This window comes from Ostrea edulis, chromosome 3, assembly GCF_947568905.1.
Source record: "Ostrea edulis chromosome 3, xbOstEdul1.1, whole genome shotgun sequence".
Taxonomy (NCBI): Eukaryota; Metazoa; Mollusca; class Bivalvia; order Ostreida; family Ostreidae; genus Ostrea; species Ostrea edulis.
In genome coordinates, this window is record NC_079166.1 from 51,453,240 (window position 1) to 51,479,046 (window position 25,807).

Below are 25,807 nucleotides of genomic sequence, written 5' to 3' on the forward strand. Positions count from 1 at the left end.
AATACATTGCACATATGGATACATACAATATCCTTCCCATGGAATAAATAATGTGATATAAATAAGAAATCTGCACCACATCGCCACAATTAAAACGTCATACTCAAAATCAGAAAGATTTTTTAGATGATAATTAATACTAGATGAAATGGTTATGCACTTATATTTTTCCATGAAAACAATAATAGTTTTTTTTTAAAACAATATTTCTGAATAATCTTATATTCTTTGTAAGTTTTTCTATTTATAAATATAATATGAAATGCAGATTACAGAAGGAGAAAATGTTGGAGCAAGATCTCCTGCATATTAAAAATTTACCATCTAATCCATATAGTAATTATTTCATTTTTACCAATGCTTTATTTTCAAGGAATTCACTGTTCAGTTGACAATAAAAAGGCTTTAATATTAAAAAAAAGAAAGATAAATTCAGCTGCAACGCGCTAGTATTAAATAATGTAAATATGTAGTTAAATTTGATCGGGATCATGATCAAACGGTAAATTGTGAAGACCCAAATAAAATACCGTACGGTTTCTTCACGGATCACTGGATGTGGGCGAAGCTCATCTACGGTCATTTAAGAAATGAAACTTATAATTCTTTGTTTGATGCATTGATGAAAAAGTTTTCCGCCCAATGTTTCGTTTGATACATGCATCAAACAAAGAATTATAAGTTTTATTTCTTATCATTTAATTATGTTCTTAAGATAAAAAACCCAAATAGTTTCTTCCATCAAAAAGCTTGAATTAACGTTTTTGAAATGGCGCGTATGAATACATATATATAAGAATGAAAACAACAACAAAACTCAAGGCTGTGCGTTTAGGTCAGGAACCGTTACTGTGCAGGTTTAAATGGATTATACGCCAAATTAAAGGTGCAATGGTTAAAAGCTGAATTAGATATAAAGGAAGATAACAAGTGGTGACTGGATTTATGCTGCATGGTGTTGGAGGAGACGTTGAACACTGGTTGTGTCGTTGGAACGGTGGAATGCAACTAGGCTCCATTTCAATATCGAGGAAAACGTTCAACACCTCTTCATCTAAAACGCACTCGTTGACTGAGCCCCATATAACACAGTTCAATTTCATTAATATTTACCAGATCAGAAGTCGCCACTTGCTCCGTCATGTTATCGATCTGATTCATACCGGGAACTCGTGTAATTTGTCTACTTCTACCAGTAAGTGGTCTACGTCATCAAGTTGACTATTCTGTCACGTCATCGCTTATGTATGTTCTTTCTTTAAATTAATTTGTATTTTATTCATATCTTTAGTTGTGCTTATTTTTGATAGCAATGAAAAACAAATATCAAACGAATGCATGCCGTTATATAAATGCTTGTGTGGAAAATCCCGTTCTATAAATAGCGCTAGAATTAGAACGGGGAAGACGCATTCCAGAGAAAAGTAATCCCGCGTGCTTGGTGCAGATGAACTCCAAACGAATTTTGACAGAGAAATCAAACGAATTTTTCAACCAATCAGCATCGTTGATAAGTCATCACTTTAAAAGTTATCAAATGATTGTTATTTACCTGAAATTTACCTGGCCAAGAGATCAGGGTGCTGTGTATAATTTTGATGTACACAGGAAGGGTCTCAGGGCTGTCTGTGGTCATAGTGTTTGTATAATGGTTGTATCTCTATGGCTAGATGATATACAGTCTACACCACCCCTTGGTTCAATGAATAATTTCTTTTATAAATATAGAACTATCATAAATTGATAATATAAATTATTTCAATAAGTTACAAGTTTTAGAAATTAATGGGCAAATTATTGTTTGATTTCTGATTGTGTAATTTATAATACAAGTATATAGAGGGGGTAAATTACAATTATATAAAAATTGTGTTGTTCAGGTGTCTTTTTAAAAACAATTGAATTACGAGAAAATAACAGGTCCATGCTATCAAAACTCTGGTATAGGCCAATCCGAAAACATGAGTTATCTTTCCTTGATTTGGAACGTAGTGCGCTTGCGTAACAATAGTTTAAGACTTCCGGGTAGTATATTCGAAAAGCGTCATTATCAACAGTACAGAAGGCCGCAAAGATATTGCTGTATAATTTTATAGCAATCACGCCAACAAATATGTTAACGTTAATAAAAATCACAATGCATAGGTTTCCTTCATACACGTGGAAGTAACCAACTTTGCATGTAAAATAATAGAAAATTAATGTTGTAAATAGTCGAGGACCCCCCCCCCCCCCCTTGTAATTATGGTATCATTTTGAAGGGTTCATCAAATAGAAATATTTTATGTATCACTATAAATCCCCTGGATTTATAGTGATACATCAAATAAGTCGGCAAGAGTATGTACCTGTAAATACAGCCATTTGGATGATATATTTGGAGTTTTACTTACATTATTTTGTGGCGACAGGGGGGGGGGGGGGTTGTCCCCCTAAATCTGTCATTGAAATGTCTGTTATGATACGTGCCTACATAATTAAAGATCTCAAAGGGACTAAAACTAATAAAAGAGGAAAGATACAGAAACGTCAAAAGCATTCTATTGGGGGTTCAAACTTACCTACCCCCAAAGAGTACATACGAGAGTGGCACGTACCCCCACCCCCGGACCACACCTATGAAAAATAATTTATATAAATAATCAATATATCAATAATTTATATCAATTATATCAATAAATTTAACAAATGAAAAAATATTTTAAATATATCAGTTGAGATAAACAACCACAATTGCATGCTGCACATGTACACATGATTTGTACAGAGTACAGTGAGTTTTTATGTTGTTATATATTTTTTTAAATAAAAAATCAATATCTAAACGAGTAAATATGAGAGTCATGGCCTATGGTAAAAAGGTACAGGGGAGGGGTGGGGGGTTACACCTATCGTGTATGTTTGATTCCGAAGTCCGTTCCGATGGCTTTAAAAAGTACCGATTTCCCTACCTTTTGTTACTTTAAAAATGATATTGTTCGAAACAGAATGAATGTTCGAATCAAACGTACAGTACAAACTTATACGGCCATACGGAATACCCCAGTAAACATTTCAATTACACAGGCCCAGCATGTACACATGTATTACGCATGTAGATGTGCGATATATCCTGATCAGGTAAACGGGGTTATCCGCAGTCAAAATCAGTGTGCTAAGAACGGCTTAACAATCGGTATGAAACACGTCAGACAGCATTTGACCCAATGCTATCGTATGAATTTGTCCATTGGTTCTCACAATTTTACAAATTTTGTACGTTTATATTATAGGCTACAGTTCAAAGTTTCTTATAAAATATGAAGTCTGTCAATCGTAACTGTAAAGTTGTAGCAACGTGTAACACTAACAAATGTCCGCATATTACGGCAATGTCAAACACGACTGTTAGCTTTTGTACTTGAGAATTTGAACGCACAATATTCATACATTGAACGGAGAAGTAGATATTGTTTTGTTTTCAATTTCAACTATTTAAGTTCGTAAATTCATAAGTCCCTTGTACAGGCCTTTCCGAGAACGTGAGTTATCTCTCTTTGTATTCTTACATTTAGTCAATCTCTCACCAGAGGGCGTATTACGCTGTGCTACAACACCTCTGTCAACGTCTGAATGTCAAGATTCTTGGCAAAACTTATTTCTACCTATTGCATTATAAAGTATGATTTTACAAGTTTTAGTGTTAAGCTTAAAAACTTAGAGTAAGTTCACAAAAACAACGAATTCCATGATTATTCTAGTATTATTGGATGAATGAATATTTATATAAAACCTTTTAATTCGCTCAGGTGTCTCATATTTACCAGCTTCTGCGTTTATAAAATTCAGATAAGTGTTTGATTTGCTTAGATATGATCATTACAGTTTGATATGCTAAGTTAGTTTTAGTACGTTTTGATATGATTTTTAGACGTTGACAGCATTGTGTACACACAGGTCACGTGCTACCCACATCAACATTAGTGTTAGCTTGATGACGCGACCTCTAATTATAGAATGCGTTGACAGAGGTATTAGTGGAGCGTAGCGGGAACGATAACTCTGGGTAGAGATTGACATTTAGTGTGAATATGACAACTTCCGGGTAGTAACACACTCAGACTGCGCATATATTATAAGAGTTATATTAGTATGGGTGCTGTCCAAAATCGAAAACAGTTGAAATCATTTGTACGAGAGAGTAAGAAAATGTTAATGAAAACAAAAACGAATTTTTTGATCGAGTCAGGTGTGATTTTTCGGGGGGGGGGGGGGTGTGTTAAATCAGGCAGACATTCATTTGTTTACATATGTCTCCAACAACGACTGACATAATTATTTTGTATGAAATCAGAACAGAACTTCTGATTCTCAAGAGATGATGGCAACTCATGAACTCAAAGCTCGGGTTTTTACGAGGATCGACACGTGCAAAGATCTTGCATGACATGCCCGCCCCCCCCCCTTCCAAAATAAAATAAAAATCAATTAAATTAGGAAATCAACGCTCGCATTGTTTTATCAGGGCTAAAATTATTCCACCACTATCTATCAATCGGCTCTTTCAAAAATAAACCAGAATGCAATGTTTGGGTAACTTTCTCCAGAGTACCTGGACGTGTTCATTCTGTGTGCAAATCATTTGTACAATGCAGCACGAAGCTGGAATTGTTAATATCAACTGATATGTTTACAATGCAGAAAAATAGGTAATTAAACAACTGGAAAAAAAATTAATTTTGTTCAATATTGCTCGATTGATATAAATTATTTTTCATAGACCTGTGTGATCCCGGGGGGGGGGGGGGGGTGCCATATTCTCAAATGTACTCTCTGGGGGAAGGTAAGTTTAACCCCCAATAGAATGCTTTTGACGTCTCTGTATCTTCCCTCTTCTATACGTTTTAGCCCCCTTGAAATGTACTTGATTATGTATAGGCACGTATCGTGTCATAACAGAAATTGCAATGACAGATTTAGACCCCCCTTTTCGCCACATATTTACAAAATAATTTGAGTAAAACTCCAAATATTTTACCCAAAATGGCTGTATTTACAGGTACACACTCTTGCTCAATTATAAGTTATTTTATTTTCAAAACATTGCAAGTGTAAATGTCAGTTTAAAGATGGTTTGTGACGACGAATTTCTTTATGGTTATACTTGTATTTGAAACTGTCAGTGGCATCTCACTTACAAGTACAGGCTGGCATAAATTTTACTCGCCAATCGAAGAGATGGACATTTTCAAAACCCAGAGGTGTCAGCCCGACATATTACCTAGACGTACATCGTGACAGAACTTTTATCACTGAATGTACTACATTGATATTGAACAAGTAACTTCTAATATTTTTTATAAATCTGACTGTATTAAAACACGGGCTAAAGATCTTGAGGAAATGTATGCAATATATGATATATACTAATTTCAGTCATAAAACACGTGAAATCTTGGGAAATGGGGGGTGTTGTGTTAGTTAGAATAATCTAACTGCGTCTCGGGACAGGCCCGCCGTAGGAAATTACATCACTTTAACGATAGAACATTCTAGATATCGGGGAGGGGGGGGGGGTGTCCTCCTCTACTTACAACATTAATTTTCTATTATTTTTACATGCAAAGTTGGTTATTTTTACGTGTATGAAGTAAACTTATGCATTGGGATTTTTTATTAACGTTAACATATTTGTTGGCGTGATTACTGTAAAATTATACAGCAATCTGCACTGTTGATAATGACGCTTCTCAAATATACTACCCGGAAGTCTTAAACTACTGTTACGCAAGCGCACTACGTTCCGGATCAAGGAAAGATAACTCATGTTTTCGGATTGGCCTATATACGTGGAAAGAAACCTACAAAAACACACAGAGAGTTTGTTTTTAATGAAGTAGGTCAATTTAGATACATATTAAAGTATATCTTGTTAAATAATGTTTTATATATACACACGTATATCAAACGCTTTAATTGATTTTAGAATTTTTATTTTGTGCTATAGACAAAATTGATATTGAAAAGATATGTTTTAAATGTTAGGGGAAAAAACCCACCTATAAAGGTGAAACAGCAAACCCCCACCCCCCGAAAATGTATTACAATACTACTGATAATTTTTCTATTATTTACATTATTTCATGTATGGAGATGTGCATGGTTTTTGCATCAGTTTTCTTTTTGGATTAGGAAAATGGTTTACTTTTTCCTTAAAAAAGGACTTTGGAAGGGTCCATTAAACAGACCAAGGTTGGGAGATTTCTGGCTCTCGTGGACTTAATTTCCGTGGAAACGAGGGAGTTATTTATATTCGGTCTTTCCTACCCCGGGATTACCCCGAGATAGGAAAGACCGAATATAAATAACTTCCTCGTTTCCACAGAAACTTACATGGACTACATAATAGAAATAAATTAACCATGTAATATACATTGTTGTAAACCCCATACCCCCTCTATATTTCACACTGACATTAATCAACAAAACATTTGAAGATACACATTTTCAGTTTATTAGTGGAAAAAAAATAATTCCAAGTTTTTTAATACAATTTATTAATTGATTCACCAAGCATTAATTAACAAGTTAATTGATTTATAATTAGATTTTAGGAAAAATAACCTAGGCTAATGGGTTTTAACATGAAGATAAGATTTTCATCCAACCCAAATTGTATAATTTCAATCACATGTATATGACATAAATATTTCAGATATGCCAAGGAGTGGTCCCAAATTCTTTCTCTGTTTCAACTGTCCATGGAGAGTAAAACCAAAACACAGATCCAGGATTTCAAAGAAATATAGGACAGTGATCACCACTCTGATAGGGAGGGCACCATCTGATCATGATTTTCTGTGCAATAGATGCCAGAGTGTGTGTGTTGCTCCCATATTAAATAGAAGAATATCAAGTCGGTTAGGCCACAGATTCAAGACAGTCCAGCACCACCACCACCCCCAGCAGTTCTTCCAATTAGTCCCCCTTCTGTATCACTCTCATTCCCATGTACATCAAGAGGGCACACTTCATGCTGTATCTGTGAGTGACCAGGTCCAAAGTTAGTTGTAGTCCCAGTAGGAGTAAGGCATGAAATCTTCATTTCAAAAGAGGCCATCATTCCTGCCGGGGCTCGCTTCTGTACAAATCACCTACAACAAGACATAGAAGAACTTGAACCTATTGCTGACAACACCATGTTCAACAAAATAGGAGTGACACAATTAATCAATCAAGTTTTTGAGAGCTGAAGTTTTGAGAAAAGAGAAAATAAGGTTGGATTTTGACAACAGTGAAAGTCTAACAGCGAGCATCAGAATCTCCTGGGAACCCCTAAAGCTGCTTTTGAGGACTTGCTGACATATGTAAACCTGTAGAATATGGAAACTTGTGCTAGATAAAAGCTTTATAACCTTTCTACCAGTGATGTATTTGTTGACAATAAAAAGGGTATTTGATTTTAGCAGAATAATTACTTATTATAAACTACTAGTATTATCATTATGATACTTAACTGGCAAATAACAAACAACAAACATGATTTGTAAATGTTATTTCCTGTATAGATCTACATGATACTTCTATTTTGGGAACATTATGAAAATAGGCCAATTTAGATTATTTCTCATTCAGTGGCATTTACAAGCATGCATACATTACATGTAAATGCAATATAATCCAAACATTTTTTACAGTGCCGTAGGATATATTCTATTTCAAATATGTATCTAGATGTAATTCTATTCAAATCTATATTAATGCCTGAAAGATTTTTAGATCACAGCTCATGAATTACGTTCTGTCAGTCAATAATGTATTGCACAAACATTTAAAATTGTTGGTTAAAAGACCTCAGTATCTTTACATGATTAATAGAGGGCGAAGCCCTCTCACGGCCCGGAGGGCCGTGAGAGCGGAGCTCTCCCTATAGGTAACACGTATATACATGTTTAAAAGGAAAATGTAGGAAAATAATGAAAAATTAAACCATACTTATGGAACTTGAAAAGTTTGGTACCAATGGCGTCGATTCGAATATTAGCGCGTGGACATGTATTCCTCCATTTTGAATCTCGTCTACCCTAGTTCACGTCGTTCTGAGATGTTACACATAAAATCCGTAAAAGCATGTAAATCTTATTTTCTTAATCATATATAATCACTCCACGATTAACGCCATGTTTTTTGTTGTGGTTCAAACGCTTTGTTTGTAAATTTGCTAAATAACGACGCTGAATATGACGTCACAATGTACTGTTTACATCAATTGCGTTATATTTCCCGCGTTCAATATAGAGGTGGATCAAATGTCCAAAAATTAGGATGCTTTGATACAGCCTCGTCCGCGTGCTAACTTCGGGTTGTTTTTGTCCTGTTTTGGATATAGATACTAATGTCAAAACTTTTTTGCTTCGCCCTCAAACACGGTCACGCCGTAAAACATATTACGTATATGAATATACAATTATTGATCAAGATAAATACAGTAAAATTTATACAGTATCATTTCTCAAATCGTATTTTCAGAGTCAATAATATACTGACTCTGATCCCCTATATCGGTGTTGTGTTGTTATTATTCACGCTATGAAATCTACATGTACATGTAACAAAAAAGATCATTTGATACTTACTATTAGGTGTCTACAGTATTTTTCCTTTAATCAGGTTTCACAGCAAATGCTCGTTGAACGTGTAATTCCGAGTAAATTCGAATTGAACACGAGACGCGGTGTCAACTTATTTCGTTACCATTGATATCGATACTCGGTCGTTTTAATACAACAACAAAAAAATCCAAAAAAAAAAAACCAAAAAACTATGGAATATGATATGAAACAGAATTGTTCAAATGATTCACTTCTTTCACCATGTAAATAGACTAAATACTATATTTATTCTTCTTATTTCAGTATTTTAAAATTCAAGTAAAATAATTTAAGGTAGGTAAATACTATTAGAAATTTCTGTCAATCAAATTTTTTTTTCATTTAAATAACTTTAACAACTCATAAACTAACTAAAAAAACTCATATTAGACATACCTTTGCGAGTTTATTTTTATACTATGTGCTACAGAGCACATATACCCCCAAATGCAAAAGCCAAATTTTAACACAAGGATGTTTTATTAAAAATATGCACCAAAGCACATCATATAAAGCTATAATATATATATTATATATAAAAACCAATAGCTATTCATTTACTGGGAGAATTTTCAAAGATATTCAATTGAAAACATACATAATTGCTGTTTGATCTGCTCACATCCTTCAGAAAAAATCACAGAATATCGCAATTTTGAAAAATTCTCAAAATCTAAATTATTTACATGCCAGTTTTTGTTTTAAAAATTTTTAGAATTAGAACAAAAAAACATATTTTACCATAGTTGACCAGAGATATTTTGCAAAATGGTCTCTTGAATACGTAAACCCCCATTTTTAAATATAAGTTTTACAATTATTCTTTGCACACTTTGAAAATAGTAAATTGTAACAGCAAATACAGTCTTAAAATCAAGATTAACAGAATATAACAATATATATACATGTATAGATATGTAAAACATACTGAAAATTTTATCCTACCAGACAATTAGAACACAAGGAGTGGGGGTGGGGGCACCCCCACCTCTTCCTTTTTCTCACAATATTTTTGGTGTGTGTGTTATTCTTTTTTTTTTTTTTTTTTGGCTATCAATCATATACATAAAAATACATACATGCTATCTCATACTTATAGAAAAAATAAATATAGTGTAACATATATGTAGATTCTAGCAATTACAGCTCATGTACAAATAATTTTGTTTCTTGAAAGTACTTGTGAAGAAGAGGTCAAATATTCAACAACTTTGCTGATGATTTTCTGAGGATTTATAATTCTGGGTTTCTTTGAACCAAACACAAACTTACTAAAAACAGTTTGAATTCCACTGTGAGGGTCACGCCCATGTATGATTTTTAACTTGTTCAGGCTTAGATTGCAAACTATGAGCCTTTCAGAGATCAATGCAGATATTACATTGCTTTGTACCATTGGAGCTAGTGAGGACTTGGCACTATAATCATTCATGGTAAATATATCTGAAGATTCACATTTGAATGCAAATTTGACTCATACAGTTCTCGTAAACTACAAACATCAGACAAAGAAGTTATAACTGGAACTTTCTAGTCGGTGTTTAAAATTTAAAACCGGATACGTAAAAGCACGGACTTTCCTTAAAAGTAAAGTTGAACAATCACGACTTTGAACATCATTTCCAAAATATTTCTTATTCTATTATTTGGTCAAAAATGCTTATTATGATCATTGAATAAGCCATTCTAGCTATTTGAGTGCATATAACTTGATATATTCAGAGATTTATAGGTTCATGTACATTGTACATGGTCATTGGAGGTTTATTGTTGTGACGTGTATCCCGAAATGTTAATTTTTTAAAATTAAATACCACAATATTCAACGTCATAGTAACAAAAAAGTATAGAACATATGAAAAAAAGAAAAACATTTCTAAAAAGCCTATATCCCGAAGATTATTTTATACGGAAATTATCAACATCACAGGCTAAGCCATTTTTCATGGTTCATGGGTCATGTTCTTTGTAAACAAGTGAATGTCTGATTTACAAGATTTGATTTTTTTTACACCCCCCCCCCCCCGAAAAATCACACCCTGACTCGAATAAGAAAGTCTTTTTTGCTTCCATTAACATTTTCTTACCCTCTCGAAGAAATGATTTCAACTGTTTTCGATTTTAAACAGCATCCACACTCAACAAAACACTTAAAATATTGCGCAGTCTGAGCGTTACTACCCGGAAGTTGTCATATTCACACTAAATGTTAGAATACAAAGAGAGATAACTCACATTTTCGGACAGGCCTTACTGGGCTTCCTCAAGATCTATAGAATGCCTGTACTAATTGACTGTTATTGCTATCAAAACACCTCTCTGGGGTCGTTCCCGACCACAGTCTCTGCAGATGTCACCCCACCTGAGATCTATTGTTAAATGTTTGAATGGCAGGTGGCTTACCATTTGGGGGTGTTAACTTAAAATTGGGTCTTTAAAATCCCTAAAATAATGAAAACAAACACTATATTCCAGATATTCATTTATTAGATTAAAGTAAAGTAAAAATATCTACGAACAGTGGTTAAATTCCATTAAATTATGAATGTTTAGCAGCGTACTCTAAAGTACTCTGTTTAGTAGGACCGCGACCGGAGCGATCATGCATTCAGTATAAACATGTAAGTTAGGCCGACAAGGAAAACCCCCCAGAAACAAAACGTTCGCGGTTATGTCGGTTATTTTCGCTTCCGTTTCCGGAGAAGCATCATGTACGGAAAATTTTGCTGAAAGAAAAAATCAAATCAACAGGTATCTACGTTAAAAACTACCATTGTCTTTTATATTTATCATGTTTTAAGTGCAGAATTGGAAACTGGATAATCACACGGCATATTGAACATTTACCATTGACTGTGAGCGGAAAATGCGCTTGTATGACGGGTATCATAATGGCCGCCTCCATGATTGTCACATTGTAATGACATTAGCTGTAGATTGGCGGCTTTAAAGACATATGTTATGACATTTACAACAGGGTTGGCAAAAAAGTGGTCAATATGAGTATTGAATAAAAGGTAGTCAATACTGGTTAAAACCGGTCAATTCTGGTCGATTGAAGATTATTTGGTCATTTATAATCTGTGTTATTTATTTCAAATGTTTAAGTGACCATTATGGTAAATACTGTAATTCATAACATGCACTATCAGTTTATAATATACTTATAAGTCATAATATCAAATAAATAATGTACAAATGACTGTTGAATTGGGGAAGATGTAAAAGTTTCAGTTCAAATTCCTTAGTTTAACAAGAACTACTTATAAGTATTGTTTCATCAATCTTCATTTTAACTGTTGAATAAACATTTGAGGGAGTGGGTTGGTGTTGTTTTCATAACAATAACAGGTACACTGGTCATCTCTGGTCCCAGCCTATGCTTATTAACACCTGTCAACTCTGCTTCCTATGCTCAGGTAATGTCCAGCTACCTTTTATTCATAATCTGTCCAGGTACATGTATTAAGAGGTCTGTCTCCAATCATCAAGCTATGCTATAGAACTGTGACCCTCTGGTAGGTACTGAAGATATTTCGGTCAGTTTTAGCAAACCAAATATACATTTAATAAACTTATCAAATTACATTTGATTATCTAATGAAAAATATTAATCAACAATTGATCCATATAATGAAAAGACTTAATTTATCTTTATAAGAAATGTACACAAATAGGAAAATGGACAGTTTAAATCACAATTGACCGTTATTGACCACTTGGGGAGTATTGACCGGGACGGTTAAAACCACTGGTTAAAACCGGGAGCGGTTTTAACCGCCCAAACCTGATTTACAATTCAGATTCTTTTATTTCCTTAAGCTATACAGCTCATCGGTTATAAATACAAAATATTTACAAATATATACAAATAATACAGTAGAGGGTGAGTAGACATACAGATACAATTTTGAGGATATAAAATCAATGCATTTCAACATACATATAACAATACACGTGAATAATATGTCGAAGCAAGTACAGAATCATAAGTTACATGAAGATCGAAACTTTGCAGCCTGTTGTAGAAACTTTCCTAAATTATTGAGTTCTTTTGTATTATTTACACTAAGAAGCTTGACTAATTTGAAGACACTGGGTTTCTTGTAATAATTTTTGTTGTTGATATATTTCATTCTTAAACCGTTATAAAAAGGACACTTTAAAATAAAATGAAATTCGTCTTCTAACTCATTTAGGTTAGAAAATGTACAAATCCTATTATTTCTTGAAATATTTTTATGCCTGCCCTTCTCAATGTTCAAAGAGTGTGAAGACGTCCGAAATTTTGTTATATATTTCTTTCCATTGGGATCAATCGGTTTTTTAAGATAGAACTGTAAACAAAAATTATCAATAAGGTGTTGATATAAAAAACATTTTGGTGAATTTACAAAAGATGAAAAAATATTTTGCTTATATATATCTAACAATTTTTGTTCAATTACCTTGTATGTATTCTGGCCAAATCCCGATTCTTCCCATAAATATGTTAATCCCAATTCCGACAATTCTTGTTTTATACTTATAACCCAACTGTCTTTATTCAAAATCATGTAATCAAAACATTCTTTTAAAATACAGTTATTTGTATTTCTAAGTTTTAACCAGTATTTAAAAATGCACATTTTTCTTCTGACATATAGAGGTAACCGTCCTAATTCACAATAGATAACATTATTATTTGTACGATTACTCACTCCCAATAACTTTTTACAAAACATAAGATGAACCTTTTCAACACCAGGTGCCTTGTGAAAACCCCAAATTTCGCATGCATATGAAAGAATGCTATGTACATAAGTATCGAATACAGAACATTGTGTTTCTACATTAAAGTGATGGCTTTTCAATGTATTAGATATTGCAAACAACGCCTTTCGCCCTTGTTCAACCACATGTTTTTGTGTTTGTAAAAAATTTCCATTATAGTTAAACAACATTCCCAAATAGTTAAAATCATTGACAACTTCAATATCATGATTATCATAAATCCATTTTTCATTATTCCTTATAATGCCCCCATTTCTAAAAATAACAACTTTTGTTTTTGATATGTTCACAGTCAAGTTCCAATCTTTTGTATAAACATGTAATGCATTCAACATTTCCTGCAAACCATCTGGTGTCTCAGCCAAAATCACCATGTCATCGGCATACATTAAAAGAAAAATATTAATTAATTGTAATTCTATACTTGCACAATTTCCACGTATAAAACTTATTTCAAACTCATTTACATATAAAGCAAAAAGTATGGGTGATAACACTTCACCTTGCATAAGCCCAGTTTCGTTATTGAAATATTCACTCAAAAATCCATCGAATTTAACACATGACTTAACATTACTGTAAAGCGACTTAATGACTTGGAGTAACTTTCCCGTATACCAACATTACATAGTTTGGACCATAATTTTGATCTATTCACAGAATCAAAGGCCTTCTGGAAATCTACAAAGCAACAATACAAACGCTTTTTATTATTCAGAGTTTTGTTAATTAATGATTGTAAAATACACATGGCGTCAACTGTAGAACATCCGGATCTAAAACCAAACTGCGCATCTGTTAATATATTGTTCTCTTTCTCCCATTCCAAAATTCTGTTATTTAAAACACCAGTAAACAATTTACCAAAGCAACTAACAATAGAAATGCCTCTGTAATTATTGGCATCATTAATATCACTTCTTTTTTTTTTTTTATATAAAGGAACAATTCAACTTTTTGTCCATACCTCAGGATACATGTATAGCCCTGACTCTAAAATTTTATTAAACAGCCCGTATGATATAGGCATCAAAATATCTTCACAAACAATAAAAACTTCGTTCATTATAAAGTCCTCGCTACAACTTTTGTTTAATTTCAACTTTCCAATTGCTTTTTTAATTTCATTACATGTGATTTCTTTGTCCAATTCATCATACACAACTTCATTATCATATGCAGTGCTAGTGTTATCCGAAGGATTATTTATATTGTTTTGGATAAGGTCCTTGAAGTGTGTGTAGAAATCTTCATTAGTTAGAGTACTATTTAAACGTTTGCTTTTTCTTTTTGAAAATAAACTATGAAAATGCTTTGGATTCCGTTTCTTTAAATACTCTAACATATCACCCTCATGTTGTTTATATTTCCGTTTGAGTTTAAATTCACATTTTTTATACTTTTTCTTGGCATTCAAAAGAGTTATCCTATTCTCATGAGATTTACATTTATTATAATTGTAAAGAATGCGTTTATACTCTTTCAAAAGGTTCTTACACGTATCATCAAACCAGGGCTTACGGTATCTCCCTTACCTTGATTACGAATAACAACATTTTTATTATTACAATCACCTATTGTATCTTTAACTTCAGCAAAAGGCAATACACAGTCATTTAATTAATTTAAACAATATTTTATTATGTATGAAACATAAATGGATTAGGCAGCAGGCTTGCAGCCTATATAAGCCTTCTCCAATAAGGTACAAGGTGATTACATGTATGTATAATGATGAGCATGAGTATATATACAATATGTATGATAAATATTGACAATATAAAAATCAATACATAATTCAAAAGGATGAAGATAGATCACATGTATCATGTATCACATAGCATGTCATGATAACATGGGAAATGTGTATTGTAGATGTACGTCATAGGTGGATTTTAACAGCTGAAAAAACGGTCACAGGTATGTGTATATTTGTTACATAACACTTCTCGTCTGTTTCAACGCCCCAGACATCGATCGGTGTATGCTTTACCCGCGAAACAGCAAAAGTAACTTTACGAAAACTGAATTATCCCTGTCTTGTTTCTATTGTGTAATTCTGATGTTAGTACCGCCCATCAACACGGACACGAATTAATCGACTTCCTTAAGGAAGCAAGTTTTTGTGTACTGAATGGTAGATTCCCAGAGGATAACTTTACATGTATCTCAAGGAAGGGTAAATCTGTAGTAGATTATATATGTGTACCTATAGACGCGTTTTAGATAAATTAAGAACTTGAAGGTATTTTAAAACAGTCATCGATACGTTACGTCATCTTTTCCAACACATTTTTGACACACACCATTCCCTCGGTTTGGCGTAAAGCAATAATTTGTCCTATTCTTAAGGATTCTTCATCAGACAGACGTCTTCCAATGAATTACCGTGGTGTGAATCTGCTGTCATGTATCAGAAAAACTTTATAATTACCTTTTCAACAAAAGAATTGTGGGTTATTTAGAGAATAACGATAGCAGATGAACAAAACGGTTTTAGAAAGGAAAGATCATTTATTCGCTTTGAGTAGTTTAGTTCAAAACAATCGAAATCTTTATGTTGCATTTATTGATCTTAAAAAGTGTTTCGATTTTGTCGGTAGAGAAATGATGCTATATAAACTTTGTTACATAACATTGATGGTAAACTGTATAACTCGATAAAAAATAGTTATAAAAGCTCAGAATCATGTGTACGAGTTAAAGCTGACATGAATTAATAAATACGTACACCTTTCTCATCTTATCCGCCATATTTCTCTCAGGTAGCCTAATTTACTCTACCCGTATATACCCCAAATGTGATTGTCACACCTGAGTGATTTTTCTAGGTGGACTCGACCAGTGCACATCTCCGATAGTAATATATAGGGAATGAGAAACAAATAAAATAACATTTTAAAACATTATGCTTTGCTCAAAATTACAAAATATTGATTGTATACTAATGCAACATTCTGGAAGTTTAGATAAGTTAGACAAAAATACAAAAAAACAAAAAACTTTTCTTGCATACTTGCAAGTGCATGCAAGTATTTGCATTTTCTAATAAAATAAATGCGGATAAATCATTTGCCAATTACATACTGATAGAATGGAATAGGCAAAGAGCATAAAATATATTATTTATATCAATTCTTGCAAAATAAAGGTGCATGCCATATGCATAATATGCAATGCACAAGGTATAATCGCCAAACAAAGTATCAAATACGGGCGTCTATTCAACAGGTATCGGAGATGTGCACTTACCGAAAATATTAGATTCTCTTTATTCTGATAAATCCACGAAACAAAATGATAAACTCCATTTGTATCTCGCTAGAACTTTACAACACGTTGTCATTCCATTATACAGACTGCGACACACTTCACCCGTGCCAAACAGGGTGTCTTCAATCAGGGGAGATGTCAGAGTCGAAATTTTTTCCTGTATTGAATGCTTGTCTGGTCGAGGTTTTGCAGTTTATAGAAATCGGGAATCTAATATCTGGTTGGATATATTGCGTGCACAATTCAAAATTTCTCGATGATCATATACAAACTTGGATATACAAATAAGGGAATAATGATCGAAAATATACATCTGTGTGCAAATGCGTGTATTACATTTGCAATCCATAATAAACATTACACAAAGACACATATGAAAGGAAATTTATAAACGAAAATATAGTTTTGTTGTCTCTTTTGGAACCACATAATTATTTACCGTCTCTGTATGTCCATATTCAGAGAGAGAGAGAGAGAGAGAGAGAGAGAGAGAGCGACCGTCCTATTTCGATTTATAATGTATCATTTCACAGAAGGAAAGAAAATTGATCACTTATATAAATGTAAGCTTACAAGCGTTAAAATTTTCCAGCTATTTAAAAATTTGTGATTGACAATATATTGGAAACTTAAAGGAGTTGATGCTTATAATTGAATTCATTATAAATTTTAAAAAAAGAATATTAGTTTGAACTGTGCATGTAGAAAATACTGACTTTGTATGTTAGAATAACGGGAAAAAAGTAAATTGTCAAAAAAGTGGGAAAAGCAGACCAGCCTTCCTGCCCACCCCAACCCCCTGTTTTCGTGCCTGAAACAACATATCAATTCGTGTTGAAAGAAAGGTGAATATCTACATTTCATTAAATTCCAAAGGAGCTCGGATTTATGTGTTCCCCTATTAATTATTTTGTATGCAGATTCGCTCCCGAATTTAGAATCATGCTTTCAGTCAGAGCAGAAATGAATTCATTTTGAAGTACATCTAGTTTGAATGCAAATGTTGGGTTCCTTCTTTTAATTTCATCAGACTCATTAGAAACCCCTCTCCCAAACTATGCAGCTTTGTTTTTATTGATATCTAAATCGGTATAAATGAATCCGGATATAAATTATATAATGTTTTTTCATGATCATATAGATATTGATACCGATACAAAAAGGAAATGTTTATACTCTTGCCTTTTGCATATCCTACTAATGCATTACAGTATATTGACATTGTATCATATCAAATAAAACCTCAACACGAATTTTACTGATTTATGCATACTAACATCTTATCGAATACATTTGAATTTGAAATTTCTACGTACAGCGGTATGGCCATTGCGCCAGATCTACGAAATGAAAATATTTATGAATAAATTACACTCAAGCCTCAAAGTAATCATTATGGCATGTTACAGAAACGTTAAAACACACAAATGCTATAGTCCTGCAATGCATGCATGCGATTTTTCTGAATACATGTATTTATGTATTCATGAATGAAGTTCCTACGCTTGAAAATATCTTGGTCTTTATGCATTTTGTTTTGTGATTTTGGTTTACCATTCCTTACACTGTGTAAATGAAGGAAAACTTGGTAAAGGGTGCAATTCTACATGCACCATACAATTAGTATACATGCATGTGTTTCAAAGCAAAATGTACATGTAATAACCAGACATGTATCGTCATTTTTCATTGGGGGGGGGGGGGTACAACGGGGAAAAATGGAAAATTGGATTCTTCAAAATCTCTTGCCATTCAAAATAATAATTAAAAAAGATGAACGAAAACAGCAATAAAATAAAACAAAACACCCAAACAAATCAAGATGTTTTGTCCGATGTTCAAAGTCCTAATGTGGGGGTGAAGGGTTAAAGAGTCTTTTACTTTGACTACTTCAATAATTTCCCCCTACACTTCATTTTCTTCAATCGTTGGGGGTCGGATGGGGTGGTTAGAGTCCTCTACTATGAGTGCCTCATATCTTCATTTTCTTAATTGGTGGTGGTGTGTGTCTTCTACTATTATATCAGAACTTTCAAGCTGGGGTAAGTGGGGGAGGGGTTGTCACTCAATGTATCTTTTATTTGCATTACAAACTAACAAAAAATGGATATTGTTATTAAAGGTGGGTAACAGACACTCTTGTCCTCTCCCCTTGATGTTTGATAACGACGCATAATATGATAAACTCGATTATTACATTTTGCATTAGTACAACTTGCGTCGAGTTCGACGCAGAATGTAATAACGCAAAATGGCATAGATATATAAGATCTATTGAGCGCCAAATTAACATAAAATGAAGTAATCGAAAATAACATTATTTAAGAATATGTTTAATTTTTAATTATTGCGTGCTTTAAATGAATCAAATAAATCTGTATTATCAATTAATGAGAGCAATATTGAGTTACTAGTACTGTTCTCTTTTTATTGAATTACGATATCATTTGTCTTAATAAGAGCACGATTATTACAAGATCATCGGTTCTCTCTCTCTCTCGTCGTTACACGTATCTCTCTCGTTGTTATCTCTCTCTCTCGTTGTTATCTCTCTCTCTTCTCTCTCATCCCATACACTCGTACAGTGTTGTATATGCAAATATATGTACCTAAATGATTTCCTGATTTATAAATCTGCAATACTCTGACCAGTAAATCATATGATATAAGGATTCATGCACAATACAGGGTAAATATTATACTCTGATACTTCCCCTGATTAAAGATAGCTGATCGGCACGGGCTAAGTGTGTCGCAGTCTGTACAATGGACAATGTTGTTTACTGTTGGAATGCAAATGGAGTTTATCGTTTTGTTTCACGGATTATGCAAATAAAGGGAGTTTTACTACTACTTAGAGTATTTTCGACAAGTGTACACGTACATCTGCGGTCCTTTACAGATATTACGAGTAGGCCCAGGTAAATAGTCGTCCGCATTTGATGCGTTTTCATGGCGAGCATACATGCCATTTTTATAAGTACAGTAGTATTTATGTCTTTGCCTTTTACTTGAAGTAATTGTGAATGGTATAGATTGTATACTCTTTGCTTATTCCATTTTATCAATAGATAAAAGATGAAATATTTCTCCGCATTTTTGTATAGTTTCCGACATATTTACTGCAAATGTACGCACGTTCACGTAAAGAAAAGGCATTCTATATATATATTTATCCAAATATATATATTTAGAATGATTTACTACTGTACGATGTGTTTATCATAATTTTGAGCACTGCGTGGTGTTCCAAAACGTGATTTCATTTCTTCTTGATGTCCTATAAATTAGTATCGGAGATGTACGTGTTACCTGTCGAAGCTACCCGCACAGGTAAATCGAAGACACTGATGTGAAGTGACGCGTATCAAAGCTCGTCCCCTTATATACCATGCGAACCCTGATACATATAACAATAGAAATTCCAACTAATATGGCGGATTAGCAGAGAAATATGGCGGACATATAGAATTATACTATATTTATTAATTCATGTCAGCTTTAATGGAAAATTTACAAATTGGTTTAGTTGTAAAACTGGTGTTAAACAGGGAGATCATTTATCCCCTACCTTATTTTCAATTTTTATTAACGATTTGGTACAGGATATTAACGATCTTGATTTGGGACTAGCCATAGTTAATGTAAGCTGTTTATCTTATTATATGCAGATGACATTGCCTTAATAGCCAAGTCTCCAGAAGATTTACAAAGCATGTTTAACAAACTACATAACTGGTGTAGACGTTGGAGAGTACTTATAAATACCAACAAATCTAAATGTATACATTTTCGCAATAATAGTCGATCCAGAGCAACCGATTTTGAATTCACTATAGGATTGAATAAGTTAGAAACAGTTGATAATTATAAATATCTGGGAGTAATGTTTACTTAGATAGGTAATTTCGTGAAAAATGCAGAGAATCTTGCTAAAGCAGGGGGCATGCTCTTGGGAAAATTATATCCACAATTCATACTAAAGACTTTAGGGCTTATGAGAAACTATTTTTCTCGTGTGCAATACCTATCTTGGACTATGCATCTAGTGTCTGGGGTTTCAAAAAATTTCAATCAATAGATAATATTCAAAACAGGGCTATTCGGTATTTCATTGGGGTAAATCGTTTTGCACCTACATTGGCTGTTTACGGAGACACTGGATGGATAGCAAGTCAATATAGACGCTGGATAAATGTTATCCGATATTGGAACAGAGTATTGTCTTTCGATAATGAGCGTATTACAAGAAATATATTTGAATTTGATTACAATATATGTAGAAACAATTGGTGTAGTGATTTGAAAGAAATATTTCATAATTTAGAGTTAGACTATTATTTTGAGTCAAAGCTAATGGTACATGTAGATATAAATATGGTTGAATCAAAAATACACTTTTATTATTCAAACCTTTGGGACAATGAAATTTTCAATATTCCCAAATTGCGTACTTATGTATCTTTCAAAACGACTTTTGGTAGGGAAAATTATGTAGTTCTGGATATGCCTAAATATTCACGTTCAGTTTTGGCGCAATTTGGATGTGAAAATTTACCATTACGAATAGAGACTGGTAGATATCATGGATAACCTGTTGAAGAACGAATTTGTACCCTTTGTTCAGAAAATAGTATAGAAGACGAAATTCATTTTCTGTTGCACTGTCCTCTGTACTACGATTATCGATCAAAACTTTTTGAAAATACTGGATTTAACCAAATGTTATTAAGGTCAGATATGGATGTATTATGCATGCTAATTTCAAATTATTCTCGCCAGGTTGCAAAGTATTTGTATTCTTCATTAATGCGTAGACAGTCAGTTTATTTTCAAAAATTAAGAATGTAAATTATTTGTATATGTATCGTCTACATACATACGGTTTTATACTTTTCCCATTATCTCATAAAACACTTTGATGTGCTGCAGGTATTTAGTTCCAACAAGTGTGTTTTCCCTTTATTTTTTAACGCTGTGCTTCTTCTTTATGTACTGCATTTAAGTTTTGTGGTTAAAGTGGCATATAGGCTCGATGGGCCGGGTGTTTGATTTATTTTTACATTGTCTGTTAACATAATGTTTGTGAATATACACGTCACTATAAATAAATAAACTACTACTACTACTATATCTGCTTTAAGATGGAACGATACATCTGGTGATTTTTCCTGTACCAATTCCTCATATATTTATAGAAACATCTGTAATAACCACAGATCACAAGTATTTGTTGTTCATTTTTCACAATTTTTATTAATTTTTTTTTAAAGGAAATTGAATTTAATCAATTTCAGTTGGCAATGCATACTTCAGAACTCCTCATTTTGTCTTTTGAGATATTCCTGTTTACGATGTCCAAATTGAAATACAACAAAACAGTATTTTTAGTTGTGATATAATTTTAATTATTTCTTGAAAAGGGTTTTATTTTAGACATCAAACTTTAATTTCTTGAAAACTGGCGGTTAAATCTGTACCAACTTCTGTAAATAGAAAATACACATGTATATTAATGGTCAAATTGAATAAAGTTTCTATACAGCCATATATAAAGACTTTTTCTTATTGAAAAAAAAATGTACGTGTATACCAAATATATCACATATCCTGGCATCATTTCAAGCTCCAATACTGGGCAATATATTGGGATCATTGAATTTGTGACAATTCATATGTATTTATACATGTAAATTATATATTTTGACACCATCCTTGGTATATCGTACAATGATTCAATACTTATATATATATATATATATATATATATATATATATATATCCAAATTGTGTTTTTTAAAAAAAAAATCACAGTGTCCGGTATAAAATATTAAAAGAAATAGAATAAACAGTACACAAAGTTAAAAATTTAACGCAAGCCTTTCATTTTATAATCCTCAGGCGTTACATTTTAAAATAGTTTTGAAATGGTTTGACGTCATAAAGGCGTCCTAACATTTCACGTACATAACGACGTCATAAACGAATGAAGGGAAAAGGATTTTACGTTAAGCATATTATGACGTCATAGATAATAACAGTAAACATATTTTACAGTAAGCTATTGAGAGCCGGTTTTAAAGTCTTAATAAAGTGTCTTTCTTTTTCTCGTCGGGAAATAGTATTTTCTGTATACAGTTTATAAAACGGAAATACACTGAATTGTCCGTGGCCACACACATCTATATGTTCACTAACTTTAATTTTTCTGTAATCGGGTGCTGAAATGTGTTGTTTATGAACTCGTATACGAGTTCGCAGAGTAGTTCCAGTTTCACCGATATAATGTTTTCCACAGCCAGCACATGTTATAACATAAATTAAATTTTTGGTGGAGCACGTCATATCTGAATTTACCGTAAATTCCTTGTTGTTAAATTCGAACGAACTTCCTTCCCTTAAGTATGGGCACGTTCCGCATCGCCGATCGTCACATTTGGTAACGGTGAAAATTTTTTTGTTGGACTTTTCCTGAAAATTAGATTTACATAACAGTCTCCTAAGATTTTTCGGTTGTCTCTTGCTGTTGATAAAAGTATATTTCTTCATAATTTTCCCCATTTTTTCATCTGATTTTAGTAGGTCGTTGAGTTGCCGAACGATAGGTGTAACATTACTACTCTGCGAACTCGTATACGAGTTCATAAACAACACATTTCAGCACCCGAATACAGAAAAAATTAAAGTTAGTGAACATATAGATGTGTGTGGCCACGGACAATTCAGTGTATTTCCGTTTTATAAACTGTATACAGAAAATACTATTTCCCGACGAGAAAAAGAAAGACACTTTATTAAGACTTTAAAACCGGCTCTCAATAGCTTACTGTAAAATATGTTTACTGTTATTATCTATGACGTCATAATATGCTTAACGTAAAATCCTTTTCCCTTCATTCGTTTATGACGTCGTTATGTACGTGAAATGTTAGGACGCCTTTATGACGTCAAACCATTTCAAAACTATTTTAAAATGTAACGCCTGAGGATTATAAAATGAAAGCGCTTGCGTTAAATTTTTAACTTTGTGTACTGTTTATTCTATTTCTTTTAATATATATATATATATATATATATATATATATATATATATATATATAGATGATAAACCCTTTTTATTTAGCATAAACAAATCTATTTCTTTTTATGCCCCCCCCCCCCCCCCCCCCTTAAAGAAGAGGGGCATATTGGTTTGCACCTGTCGGTTGGTCGGTAGACCACATGTTGTCCACTCAATATCTTGAGAACCATTCACTTGATCGTAATGATATTTCATATGTGGGTTGGTTATGAGAAGAGGACCCCTATTGTTTTTCAGTTCAAAAGGTTAAAGGTCAATCTACTCTGGACATACGAATATACTGTCCGCTCAATATCTTGAGAACCCTTTGCTTGACAGACATCAAACTTGGTACACTGGTACATCTTCAGGAGAAGATGACCCCTATTGATTTTCAGATCACATGTTCAAAGGTCAAGGGTTGAATTGGACATTGAAATATACTGTCCACTCAATATCTTGAGAACCCTTTGCTTGACAGACATCAACCTTGGTACACTGGTACATCTTCAGGAGAAGATGACCCCTATTGATTTTGAGGTCATATGGTCAAAGTTCACGGGTCAAACTGGACATAGGAATATATAATGTACGTTCAATATCTTGAGAAACCTTTGCTTGACAGACATCAAACTTGGTACACTGTTACATACTCAGGAGTTGATGACCCCTATTGATTTTTAAGTCAAATGATCAATCCACTCTTGACATAGGAAGATATTGTCTGCTCAATATTTTGAATTGATGATACTACTATCAATTAAATGATGTGTGTGTATAACCCTCTTCAATTTTGCACCATGGAGGGCATATGTGTTTTACAAACATCTCTTGTTTGTTGAAAATTGGTAAAAAATCCCTTTTGACATGCTCCACCGAAAAATCTATGCTGACAACCTATATTTCTTCTGATGAATATCATCTTTTTGTCACTTTTATATTGTGCAGGGTTAGTTTCCTTTTTTTCCCATTTGAAATATTTTTCACTGCCTACTTTTGTCAGTTTTGAAGCAACCCCACAGAAAATCGAAGTAGACGACAGCTTGTTTTTCCATTGATTTGAATTTGAATAAAATCTATATAGTAGAAACACAGTTACTTCCTCATCTGCAGGGCTAGGGAAGATGCAAGATGTATGGCTTTATATCAAAAGGAAAGTTGAATCCCATACAAGAACAAATAAAAATCAGAATCTGATCAAGGAAATTTGGTGTATCTGAACCAACATCAAGTCTGCCTAGGCCAATTTTTTTTTTAAATTGGTTTACGGATTTCAAAATTTTCAAATCCGTTCGGAGGAGGTAACAAAAAAAAAGAAGTTCAAATGACAAAATGTTAAGTAATAAAAATGAACTTGATTTGAGGTCAATGTTTTATTATCAACTATAATATTCTCTTCAGTGTCAACTTAGAACGGTGGTATATAGTGACTATTGTGCACCTTGGCAACAATGCTGTTTCCTTCAAAAATGTTAGTTGTTTATCATTATCAAATGTCCATTGTTTACCATTTAGTTATGTAAATCCCAAAATAAAAGAACCACATCGTTTTTCCATTAAAAAGATGGCATACTAATCACCTGAAGTACTAAAATCCTGACTGACCTTACCAAGCATATATTTTGTCTAAAAATTTACTTTTAAGTTTTAAAGTCTTATTTATGAAGTCTAGTAAAGTTATAAATAAAATTCATGAACCCTATAAACATTTATTCAAAAATTCTGAATTTTATATAGGTCAGATCAGTTTATTGTTGGTAGTCAACAAATTTTATACAATGAATGAATTCAATAATGTTAAATATGTTTTCAACCTCCTTCAATATATGAAGAATTACACATAATAATTATGAAGATTATTTCTTTAAAATTCATTAATAAGAATTTAAAAGTGTATCCTTGTCAAAATGTATGCCTGGTAAGGTCAGGTAGGGTTATACTTGTTTAGGTGATTAGTGCAACCCAATGTACGTCATGGATGCCATCTGAAAACAAGTGTTTGTTTTTATTTTGGGATTTACATATCTAAATGGTATGCAATGCATAACTAATGCTAATTAGAAGTTAGTTC

At 32.9% G+C, this 25,807-nt stretch overlaps 1 protein-coding gene and 2 long non-coding RNA genes across 3 annotated transcripts in view; 1 reads left to right on the forward strand and 2 right to left on the reverse strand.

Annotated features, from left to right (window-relative positions):
• Positions 1-827: 827 nt before the first annotated feature.
• On the forward strand, positions 828-7,439 carry LOC130052608 (uncharacterized). The gene is made up of 2 exons (XM_056158096.1): positions 828-1,195; positions 6,695-7,439. Exons 1-2 carry the CDS (start codon positions 946-948, stop codon positions 7,045-7,047), a joined length of 603 nt encoding a protein of 200 aa, XP_056014071.1. The 5' UTR covers positions 828-945; the 3' UTR covers positions 7,048-7,439.
• LOC125675666 (uncharacterized) lies at positions 6,470-8,874 on the reverse strand. Its single transcript, XR_007370594.2, has 2 exons — positions 8,616-8,874; positions 6,470-7,133 (listed from the first exon to the last, which is right to left on the reverse strand). It is a non-coding gene; the product is annotated as an uncharacterized LOC125675666 (long non-coding RNA).
• Positions 8,875-22,060: 13,186 nt separating this feature from the next.
• Positions 22,061-25,807, reverse strand: part of LOC130052615 (uncharacterized) — an 8,631-nt gene continuing 4,884 nt past the window's right edge. The window contains exon 2 of the long non-coding RNA XR_008800972.1: positions 22,061-22,162. This is a non-coding gene — a long non-coding RNA (uncharacterized LOC130052615). The remainder of the gene's footprint in view (positions 22,163-25,807) is intronic.

What these genes read in the sequence shown, in the direction of transcription:
- LOC130052608 (XM_056158096.1), top strand. Translation starts at nt 946, where the DNA reads ATGCTGCATGGTGTTGGAGGAGACGTTGAACACTGGTTGTGTCGTTGG. An exon ending in TAATTTGTCTACTTCTACCA is followed by an intron (nt 1,196 to 6,694) that starts GTAAGTGGTCTA and finishes TAAATATTTCAG; the next exon opens with ATATGCCAAGGAGTGGTCCC.